At 43.5% G+C, this 12,091-nt stretch overlaps 1 protein-coding gene across 9 annotated transcripts in view; it reads right to left on the bottom strand.

Moving 5' to 3' along the window:
- The window catches only part of STIM1 (stromal interaction molecule 1), a 106,330-nt gene that overhangs the window by 11,783 nt on the left and 82,456 nt on the right, over nt 1–12,091 (bottom strand). For 4 of the 9 annotated variants that reach the window (XM_062567515.1, XM_062567518.1, XM_062567517.1 and 1 more), the window contains exons 9-13: nt 10,519–10,686; nt 9,152–9,252; nt 8,510–8,745; nt 6,234–6,314; nt 2,708–3,107 (exon numbers count right to left, since the gene is read on the bottom strand). In XM_062567515.1, the coding sequence (XP_062423499.1) occupies nt 2,708–3,107; nt 6,234–6,314; nt 8,510–8,745; nt 9,152–9,252; nt 10,519–10,686 (986 nt within the window). The remainder of the gene's footprint in view (nt 1–2,707; nt 3,108–6,233; nt 6,315–8,509; nt 8,746–9,151; nt 9,253–10,518; nt 10,687–12,091) is intronic. The other 5 variants (XM_062567519.1, XM_062567520.1, XM_062567522.1 and 2 more) reach the window with 3 other exon arrangements.

Below are 12,091 nucleotides of genomic sequence, written 5' to 3'. Positions count from 1 at the left end.
CTTGGGTCTTGATTTTGTCCTTGGCAGTGACTCCCTGGAAGGCCTTTCTCAGCCTCAGATCTCCCATCTGTTTTGCTTGCCTCCCTGGGAAGCTGCGGAGCTCAAGGGATGTATACAAAGGGCTCTAAGATTTGTTATATAAAACAGAACAAAAGATCAATATACTGGCTTGTGCTGTGCTGTGGTGTGCCTTTATGGCAGTATTTTTAAAGATGTGCATCTAGGCAGGATCTACTGAAGATGCATTTTGAAAAAAATTAAATCTAACAAAAACAGAACACATTTGGGCACTCAATTCTTCATTTCTATCTTCTGAGATGAATAGAGAATAAAAGAGCATGCATTTTGGAGTCACCTGCTATTGCACAGATGAAGCAAACCTTGCAGGACAAATTCTTAATGTGCATAATTATCTATACTATTAAATTAATTATCCTGCATTAACAGGTGGTCGTCTCTATGGGAATAGAGAGAAACAAAGCCCATCTTTCACCAAATAGCAAAGAATTAGATTCTGACAAGCTATTAAATGCTAGCAGAGCATGAGGAGAAGATATGAGTTATTCTTTCCTAATGACCTCTCAACATCATTACCTTTACTAATTGGGATCCAAAAATCACACCACATCCCCTTCTGTCACTGTCAGGATAGTCTGCAGTATTAGGACTTTAAACTGGTCAGCAATTAAGCACAGCACTGATCAAAAGAACAGGGGGCTCAGTTTAAAAAAACCTGTTTATATGGCCACTTTTTAATAGTACATCAGCCTCCCAGCCCCCAGGACAAGGCCTCCTTTTCTTCAGAGCCCGGAGGGCTGACTGTAAACATGGACTGTGTGCAGTCCTAAGAAGCATTCCCAGTCTTTATCTATCAATTTGGGATAGACTCAACTGAATTTAAAGCAGCAGTAATTAATCTACATTTAAATTATACTGCTTCTTATCCTAAAACAAACATTACTAAATTAACCAAGATGTTGCTCTTTAATTGCCCATGAATGAACCATATGCAATGAATATTTCCCGAGAAAATATTCCTGAATGCCTAACGTGTTTGAGAGTAGTCATGGCTTTACACATGCTGTTATGTGTAGCCTGTGCTCAGAGGTTGCCCTGGTCCATCAAGCACCCCCTCTCAGGCAGACCTGCTTTGAGACACAGAAGTTAGCAAGTGGATTACATATATGAAGCAGACTGTGGAAAAGACATCAAATAGAGGATGTCAGGGGAGTACCTACAACTGTAAGGAGAAGTATAAGGAATAATGGTACAACATGCTGGCACAAATGAAGATGATGTGATTTGATATGTTTTTCTGCCTAGATAAGAAAATATGAAGGGACACTGCACCTATCTCATTCCTCACTGAAAGATCTCCAGTCTTTCCCCATAAGATTGTTCCCTAATGCTGAGGATAAGGACTGTTTTTACTTTACAAAGGAGAAAACAAAGAACCAGAGGATGAAATGACTTGGCCAAGGTCACAGAGCAAGCCTCAGACAGGGAGAGAATGCAAGACTCCTCGACTGCCAGCTACAGTCCTTCCACTTTTGCGTGCTTCAGCACCAAGGACTCTGTATCGAGTGTCTGCAACGCCTTCTGAACCAGAGACCACACAAAAATTGTACCCTACTTGCAGATTTTACATCAAGTATCTTAGCAGACACAGGCTCAAACAGTGCTTGTAAATCAGATGCAGCCATTAGATAAGCTGTGTGAGAGAACTCTTCAGTGACTGCTGCAAGTGGATTTCATTCTGAAGAAAGCCACCTGGGGCAGCCCAGGAAACGTCATCCTCTGCTAAGGCTACAGAACATCTCTGAACACGCAATGTTGCCAAAGCTCTCCTAACAGCATCCTAATTGGATGAGACAGGATTACTGTTTCTATTGCCTACTCGATCCTTCACTTCTCTAATGCCAAGTATGGTGAATCAGAAGAGAAGAGTGATTTAGAGATGCAGATGCTAACTAGTTTATTTGACCCTATTCTTATGCAGGTCTCCAAAGAGCCATCACTCCATGTCTGTTACTACTGGAAGGAACCAAATTAAAGCCAGTGATCCAGAAATAAGAAGTTCCACATTCCCACTATTCAGCCATTCCTTGGCCAAAACATAAATATACCTCATCCCCTACAAAAACAGTGGAGGTAAAGAGTCACTCTGAAATATGAAGCTCCTAAATGCTGCTTTCTTGCCGCCCCTTGAAAACATCACAGCATTGCAGAACATCCCTGTGAACACTCACTCATCCAGCAGCACTAACTACTAGCTTGTAATACCTTCCCATTGTATTTCATTTGCAATTTGCTTGTGAAGACCCCAAACAAGGCAAGGCTTCAAATAAGGTCAGTGTTTGATTAGTTGTGTTACCTTTGTTCTTACAGGTGCACCACCCAAGTAAAAGACTGGCTTATTTACAGATATAGAGTGTCCAGGAATTCTCACTTGTTTAGCCACAGCTAAACCACAGCACCTCCTTGTTTTTTTCATCCACGGAGTTTGTAGATATGGAAATGGACCACAGAGTATTCCTTAGAGGGTCCTCTTGCATGAGAGAGAGGTTAAAGAAATAAAACGTGGATAAACAATGAAATAAAGGCCCAAAAGGAAAGGGCACAAGAAATCTGAGAAAGAACACCCGAGCAAGCATCAGTTCTGAGACACAGCAGGCAAGAGGGAGCTAGAAAAGAAAGAGCAATATACCCAAAGCTCTCAGTGCGACAGCGAATTCCAGAGGTGACATCAGGAGGGGGCAGATCAGGGGTGGAGTCCATCTGAAGGAAATAAGAGGAGGTGGTGTGATGGTAACAGAGAGGGTGGATATGAAAAGCAGAAGCAGATGCAGTGGCGGTGGATGAGGTGCAAGAAGTAGAAGAGGTGGTAGTGGTGGCAGATGATGGGCTGGTTCCATGAAGGTCAGAACTGAAAGACTGTCCAGAAGTGAGGCTGTGCATTCGACGGAGAGAGACTCTGCCTGCCAGGAAATGGGCAGGCTGGCCCAATTCATTCTGGCCTTGCGCGTAACTCTCTACCAACCTCTGAGATCCATGGGCATGCTGTGGGTCCACTAGGCGCTGGCGAACAGTGCTGGGCAAGGCAGGAGCTGTAATGAGAAAAAAAAAGGAACAACACTGAATGCAGCTGGAAAAGGAACCTGCACATCAAATCAGCGAGGATGCACTGCAGTAAAGCTGCCACCCTAGGTCAGTACCACGCGCCACAGGCACCATGCCTTCTTTCACCATGACATTTGCTCGGGCTGCTGCAGCCATCCCATCATGTGTGCTATCAGTTATGCTGATTTAATGCAGAAGAAGCATTAAGTTGGTGCTAACATGCTAGATTAATGACCAGCCCATGAAAATCTATGCTTGACATTCCTGATACAGGTGCTTTCTGAACACCTTATCTGATCATCTTGTGTTAAACAGAAACTAGCTGCAAGTCTGACCCAACTTTACATCAGTTACCACCCAAACTCCTTTTGCAGTAAATGTGGAGAAGTAGGTACTTTCATGACATGATTCTTTTCACGCTAATACAGTCACCTAAATTGGCCAAATGCATCATGCACTGGTAGTACTATTTCCATACACTGCCTAAAAAATGAGCCTACGGTGATCCGTTCAGATATAGGCAACTAAGGTCAGTCAGGTGAATACCACCCTAAGAACACAACTCTGCTCCCGCTTCCAGTGGTTCTGTGCCAGGGTAACTCTGGAAGTAACACACAGGAACGAGGGACTTAGTTCAGTCTACCTACAAGCATGCTTGCTAAGTGCAACTGCACTTTGTGTTCAAGTGGAGGAAAGCTCCTGTGCAGATGCAGGAGCCTCTTAGCCTTGTACCCTTTCTACAGGACAGAATGGCTAGCACACACAGCAGAAGCGTAGTTCACTACCTTTCATCATATTACACACCTGAAATTATATCTCTGATCCAAAAGTGCTAACATTTGGTCCTGGTCTGTTTTAAAATTAAGTTTCCTGATCACAGAAATGCTCAATTTGAAAAGTATTTTTTTTTTTTAATTTCAAATTCATCTTGGTTCAGCGAACCTAATTGGACCATTTCCTTCAGCACACTGTGACCAGCTAGTTAATAGACTTTAAGATCAAAATAATCTTTTTGGCCACCTAGTCTTACCTTTCAGGTAACATAGGTCAGACAGCTCAGCCCATTATCTCTGCCTCAAGCCTATACACAGAGCCGCAGCTAGAGGATAGCCTTTAGAAAGTCGAAAAGGAGGCACCTTTCCTTGGAAGGAGATTTTTGAACAGTCATTTAGAGTAAGTACAGTACTATATATATCATTATTATATATTTAAACCTATGGATCCACTAGGCTGCATCACCATACTGCAGACAAAAGTGATTCTGGTTATATTTAACCCTCTGGCTAAAATTTCCATACAAGATGTTCTTTCTTTGCAGGAGATAAGGTGTTCAGGATTGTATATATGCATAAGAAATACACATAAAAATGGTTAAAAAGGCGAATAGATAGAAAAGCTGAGAAGTGAAATAGAGGGAGAGCTCTTTCGGGAATTGAAGAACCAGCAAATCACTGCTGTAAAAACTATACACCTAGGAAATACAGATCTCCTGCAGCTCAACACACAGCAACAATTCATGTATTTGAAGGATCTTTGCTGGGACATATTTCAAGTAGAAGAAGGAACAAACAAGAATAATTCAAGCAATATTGCTATTGGCACATTCCCAAGGTTAATCACAGTTTCTTTCAGAGGGTCCTACTGCTCAGGTTCCCTGCTTCTTGGCTTTTAGAGCTCATTATACAGTCCATTTTATATTTCAAAGTTTTTTTTTTCTCTTAATGGCTCCAAAGTTGAAATGAAGTGAAATCGAACCATATAGAATCACAGTGGAAAAAAATCCCTTGCTCCAGCAGGACTGCAAAAATGATCAGAGGATGTGAAAGGCAAAGTGTCAGTGCAGCAGAACTGGAGGCTGTTCAAGCTATCCGGCTGCAGCGCTGCAGCAGCAATGCTGCTAACTAAAGCATTACAGAAAGGAAGAGCACAGCAGACCCCAACTTGCCTGCTGCTGGTCAGTATTCACACATATATAGCTCAGAAGGGGAGTCTCATTTCAGGGGCTAAGGAGGGCTCAAGCTCCACAGAATAATTAACTGGGGGATTACGGGTTTCTGCTATGTGTTTCTGCTATAGGTTTCTGTCTTTCCATCTTGGGAGATGTTTCTTCCCCTAAGGGCTTTTTTCCTAGGTATTGTACTCCTCATTTACAAACCTGACACATTGCACATCCTCCTGTTGCAGGATTTACCTAGCTCTTGCAATAAGAGCAGGATCGGGAGTTGGGACCTTGCTTCCACTGCTGCATGGCCTTGCACAGCTACGACGACGACAGTGGGCCCTCACTACACATGAGTTTACTCCAGAGGTGTGTTATGAATGTTAGCCAAAGAATCTGCTCGTAATCTTGAGGCAGAGTAATACCATACAAGTCCTAAATGCTAGCAGTTTATAGCCTCACCTGCTGCTGCACATACTGTTCCGCCTCCGTCACACAGAGGCCTGTATTATGGCAATAATTCTGCTGACGGAAAGTTATCCAGTCGAAAATACAGAGGCTTCTGCGCCTCTGAGACTGCGTGTGCTGCCCCTATGGCCCCCAGGATCAGGGCGTCAGGGGACAGATTAGCATAATACGTGGCATTGCTCAGCTTATTTAAAGACACACTTGAGAGGAGTCCTGAGAAATGAAAGGCAGTGCAACTGCTAGCATTGCCCCCACCTGCCAGCTCAGGCACGGGGAGGGAACAGCATCCCGTCCGGCCAGCGGCCCACAGGAGCAGGGCGACAGCGGAGAGGCTTTGTAAAGTCCCCTACTGATGAGAAGGAGGAAGAGGCTGAGAGCAGGACCACTAAAACCTCCTGGTCTGGCCTAAATCCTAATCTCTAACTCGGGGATAAAAACAAAAGAAAACAATCCTCCAGCAATCATACTTTTTTTTTTTTTTTTTTTTTTTTTTTTTAAGTTAGAGCCAAAAAACATGTGTAACTGTGATTCTTCTTCATCCCAGCAGACTCTGCCCCAGGGTTAGTGAAGATGCTGATATCTCAGTGAAGAAAGGTACATGAATTAGTTTTTCGTGCCAAAAAGTTGGAAAATTTGTGTATGCATTTTAGTCCAGAGAAAGGGCAGCAGGTAGAACAACAGCAACAAAAATCAAAGAGAACCAAACCAGGGTATTTCCAGAGGGACTGATCCTCCGAGGACAGAGACGAGCGATCACTGAACCTGCGCCCAAAAAGCCAGGCTGCATCTGGGAATGGCCAGTCAGGTTTGAGAGGGAGAGAGAAAAGGATGATTTACAGGGAGAAAGAACCACCACTGGCACTTAGCAACATTCCCAACACATCCAGGCAGGGAAAACAAGGTTTGTGTATAAAAACTGCTTCAGGAGAGAAGCACAAAGAAAACGCTCCAGGGAAAAGCAACAGGTACTAGTATATGCCACTCCATTGGGGGCACGTGGGTGCCAAGGCCTTGACAGAGCAAGCTGTCGCCCATGGCGAGTCAAACCCTCCTGGCTGCTCCGAGGCACGCAGGCTGGCCAGGCTGACGGGAACTGCAGGTGCCCATATGCAGAAAGTCTCATTCTTGCCATCTCTAGCAAGGCACAGAAAAGCTGAGGCTTAAAATCGCACACTAAGGCTTGCATACTGGAGGCTGTGCTTGTTTTTATTCAGGGCTTTTCTTTAGGATATCTCTGCTTCGCTAACACTCAGCTTGCGTCTTTTCAAGTTTGTTATTAGGGCTGTCTAGTCTTGGCTTTTAATTGTAACTGATAATCATGCAAAAAGACCAGTAAGACACCCATTGGCTGCCTGATGCTTTAAACATTCCCTACTTACACTCAGCCCCATAAACCACAGGCTCCAACCCCCCAAGTCTGCTGAGCTCCAAAAACCTGCACATACTCTATCCCTCTCACCTTAACCATGTTCCAGCTCAGCCAAGCTCTTGGGGCTCCATCTACATCCCTTCCCAGTGCCCTGTGCCCACCTCAGCACTCACCTCCAGAGCCTTTACAGCCCTCAGGAGACCTAAACAGAGCCTTAGCCCTGAAACCATCAGGGAGCAACGGTGATAGGCATGTACAGGCATCTTCCGCAGTACATCCCGAAGACCCCTTCCCTTGCTCCTCCCCATTTTCTACCTCGTTAGACAGACCTATTTTTGATTAAGTCCTCAGCAGAAAGTGACCTGAATCAGACAACTGAAAAGGCTGCTGCAACTAGCAGTGTCAACACAGGTTCCTCTCTTCCTAGCCTAAGCTCAGGACGGTATGCTCGAGCTACACACTCTTCCATAGACCAGTAGGAGAATTACCATCACAGGGCAGCTTTTCAGAACGTCAGGAATTGCTCTCCAGGCCTCCCATTCTCATGCATTAGCTAGAGATAGTATTTGGAAAATGCATTCTTGAGAGATGCAGAACCATGTGTGAATCTGGGTCAATTTAACATGGCAACTGTAGTCAGGACTGAGTCACAAACCTGTTCTAGAGAGGGAGACAGCCCTCATTTAATCCGAGAGCTCAGCACTCAGGAGAGTCACAAGTGTATGGTGACCCAGGCTCAATCCCTTCCTCTGTCTGAGGTTCTCTGCGCTCATGAGTGTAGGCTCATCCACCCTCCCTCACCAGAATGCTCCTTCCCTCCCACAGGAGTCTGTGCACTGTGTGTACAAATAGTCACTGGTAAAGGGAGAAACAATATCTGCCTCAGGGATGAGAACATATACGCTGGAGGTGGGACACAAGCGTTTCAGTCTTTGCTCCAGTAAATGTTCAAAAGGTTTTGAAGTATCACCAATAGAGACTGATCTTCCCCATATAGAATGGCAAGAGACTGAAGTTCAAAATCTTGCATGTAAAGGAGGTATCTTCAAGCCTTTTTATGTCCTTAGCCAGTGCTCTAACTAAAAGGAGACTGGGGGAAAGCACTTCATCTTCCTCTATCACTTTTGTGACTCTAGCCCTCTGTATCCTTTTGTTTTTCCTGTAAACACTTCATTTCAGTGTGTTGAACAGAACAGCGTATATATTATTAAATGATATTTTTTCTGGTTTTCATGTTGGCTAAGAAAAAAAATTGCTTAGCTTGTCTATTATTACACAACAACCCTCTTGCCCCACTCCACCTCCTTTTTCTCTATATTGCTACCATAGTGGGAAAAATGTCCAAACAAATATACATGCAGCACTGATAGCATTTCTAATTGTGCAGGAATTAATAGGCTCCAAACAACCACAGCAGTGGAGGTCTGGCACTAATGGACACTCCTAGCCCTTAACGACTAATAATTTCTCTTTGATCATTTAAAAGCTAACTTAGTTACTCTAATTCCTCCTAATGTATTTCAGCTACTTTTCCATATCTATCACATCTTGTAGCGCTCCTCAGCACAGCGGACAGGGAATCTCACCGAATATAACTCCTATGGAATACATACACTGTATGGACATGGGAGACACGATCTCTTCATCCAAATCATCCACATCATCAGTCATGATGAAGTGTGAAGGGTTAGGCCGAGGGGTGCCCATCCAGCTCGGATCAATATTAAGGGCGGATGCCAGCGTGTGGATGCCGGGGTTGTTGACGATCTGGAACCCGCAGAGCAGCTCGATTTGCTGCCAGCGATGCAGGCGTTCCCGGAGCGCAGCTGTCACTTCGCTCAAAGCTTGTCTGAAAGCAAGGTTCAAACAAGGGAAAAATGTAGGGAATGAAAGAGAAACACACCAAATTTTCTGAAATGGGGAGTCTAGTGGTTCAGCTTTGTGTCCTAATACTTGAGACATCTTTCATTCCATACATAGGAATACAGCAATGATCTCCAAAACAGTGAAACCTCCCTGGTAACCGTGTGGAATACTATAGCCTCCTGACTCCTCAGGAAAGGCTATTTTGACAGGACTTTTAATTGTTCTGCATAATTATGATTTTAGTTTTACACATGAGTTTACATGAGTTTTACACATATAAAATGAAAAGGGTTTTGGTTAAAGGCAGCGAGTTCAATCCCAGCAAAATAAAGTCATAGAATCGTAAGAAGGAAGGTAGAAATGAAAAAAAATATAAAGCAGATACTTACTTTGCAGTCAAGATTTTATGATCAACATCATCTAATGATGAGCTGTGAGCAACATGAAATGTTCCAAACAGCGTGTTTCGCTTCTTTTTAATTTTTTCAGCCTGAAACATTAACAGAAAAAGGTCACAGGAAGAACAAGACCTTACATTTCCTTCAGGACAAGAACATCCTGAATGGGCTAAGACAGAAATAGTCCTGCAGCTGTTTGCACACATGTAAATAGTACGAATTGTCATTTTACTGAAGGATGCGCTTCCTTCTGACATGGTGGATGAGGAATTCACCAGCAGCTTACCAGAGTAAGCAGGTTGCGGGTTTCAAGCTCCTCCTTGGTCCCTCTCCTGATTTCCAAAATGTCTCACGGAACTAAATCAGCTACTTCATACGGTTAACAGCTGTCTTACAAAGCCTTGTTTTCTCTTTCTCATGAGTAAATTATCAGAAGAATACTATTAATACCCTACGCATCTTTTTACCTTCTCTTTATGGTACTACGTATACTCAAATCTGAAGTCTCCACAAACAGATCTTTCATTCATAAGATATAGTGAGTTTGAGACTTAAAAGAGACAAACCAAGGCCATGAACATGGTACCTGACAAAACAAAAGGCAAACTACTGAAATGATAAATTGTTCATAACAAAACCATATAAAGACAGACAAATTTTTATGTGCTGCCAGCTTTGACTGCTGTAAAACATCCATACAGATGAATACATGTTACAACAGCTTCCTTGCAGCTTGTTATTTTGCGGATGGCAACGGACTTTCTCAACAATTGGGAATGTAGAAATGATTCATAACTACAAATCACATACACGTATTAGAAATTTTGTTGCCCGTGCAGGTAAAATACCTAGCAAAAGAATTATTCATAATAGGTGCGAAACCTTCTGCTTACTAATTAACCACAATGCTTCTAGCACTCAACCAATACTCTGCAGAACTTGAAAGAACTATGAAAGATATATGCAAACAGTTGATGGGCATGCTCACAGTCAATCCCTGCAGATCAGTGAGAGGCAATTGCTCATTATCTCTTTCAATGACCTACTAGCACCTTGACAGACGTCTTAAGAATGCAAATTTAAGGCATTAGATTCGATGAAGGAAAGAGCCACAATCACATACTACCATCAGGATACTACATCACGACTTCCACCCAAGAAAGTTATGTAACTTTGGACCAATTTTTTCAGTACTGCTGTGAGATCAGGCTTCCTACATTTTATTGCAGTACAGAATGAAAGATGAACCCAGAGGTGGCTCACTGAAAGAACAGGGAAAGCAAGAAGAGAACATGAAGCGAAAGAAAATCTCCACTTCCCAACAGGAAGATCTAGGATGAAAAGACTGAAATTCTCACCCCTTCCTTGGCCACCAGAAGCTGCTTTTCTGCATTCTGTTTCTTGATGTTATAGTACTGAACTTCCACTTCGTGGGTCAGCTGGAGCCACTTCTGCAAGGCCTCTGGTGCAGCCCAGCTACAGTGAGATTCTAGCTCCTTCTCGGCATTCTTCAGGGCCATTCGGACCTAGGAGGGAAGCAGCCAGCGGCAACATTACAGGCGGCAGCGGAGGAGAGCCCTTCCATCCTGGTCAGCACTCTTCAAGGTGATGCCACATAGCAACAGCTGGGTGCAAACCCAGCACTTTTAATGTACCAGGAAAAAAACCAAAAAATGAAGACTCCACAAAACTTAGTATTATTCCTGACAGAAGCAAAGGTCAATACGCAGCACAGCATCCTGGTGCTGCGAGGAAGTGCAACAGAGAGCTACAACATGTACTCTCTTCACGGCAGCTATCCACCATAGGACAAGCTACGGCTTGAACGACTAGAACAACGTACAGCGCTTCCCCTTCATCTTAAAGCTGGGTTCCTTTCTGAACTTCCTCTCAAAAAAATTCAGTTGTGATGCTCTTTTGCCTTACCATTTTAGCGCGGAGGGAGGTTAAGCAGAGTGTTTGTTCAGTGCTGATCTGTTCTATCTCTTCATGTCTGTTAAGACAGAAGGCCACATTCTCCCCTGCCTCGCAATGGCTCAAATCTGAAGTTAGAGCCGACAGGATGACATGGGAATTAGTCAAAGGAGAATTTGACTTTAGGTAAGTATATTGAGAGTGCTTATCTTCAGCCTCTAGAAATCACTACAAACTTTACTGCCTAAAGCAAAATCACTCACAACACTCTGCAGGCAATTGCCTTTTTTCAGCGCAGTTACGGAGCCAAACAGAGGGAGCTTGTCAAAAGACAACTTTCACACTGGAGCAAGATGATAAAAATATTTAGACAGAAAACATGTGCTGCTCGGTCAGGAAAAGAAATAACGCATTCTGGAACCAGCAGCGACTAGCTTTCTGAAGGGCTCTCCCTCATCCCAGCTCAGGCTCCTCCACATGCTTATCTTGCTGCAGAGTCATTACAAAATTAGAAGCAAGTGGGTGACAAGCAAGCTGAAGATAACAAAAACTTACACAAAACTATTTAGTGCCAGAAATCATGAAGGATTAACACTTCTCTTTTATTACACATTATGTGGAGGGACTTATTCATATTAAACCTGACACAAGCCTGTAAGAAGTTAACTTGTTTCACATCAGAGAAACCAAAGGATGATGTCTGCAACTCAGACTAGTGCAACTGCAGAACAGAACACAAGTGATGCAGCTCCTGCTGCTTGACGGTCCTTCAACCCCAGTATCTCAAAGCTCAGAAAGGATATATACGGTTTTACACTGTACAACAACTTTTTTTCTGCTAAAAACAAAAATACCAACCCTTAGCACCTTCAAAGGCTTTCACTGCCACAGTAAGCCTTAGCCCACAAGCATAAAAGCACAGGGAGTTGGGAGGAAAGATCCAGCCACATCACGGCTAGCTACGTGGGCAGAGCCATACACCAGTAATGGGGATAATGTTTGGAAAGCTTTGCAAAT

Source organism: Rhea pennata, chromosome 1, assembly GCF_028389875.1.
Source record: "Rhea pennata isolate bPtePen1 chromosome 1, bPtePen1.pri, whole genome shotgun sequence".
Taxonomy (NCBI): Eukaryota; Metazoa; Chordata; class Aves; order Rheiformes; family Rheidae; genus Rhea; species Rhea pennata.
This window is presented reverse-complemented; position numbering and strand designations above follow the sequence as displayed.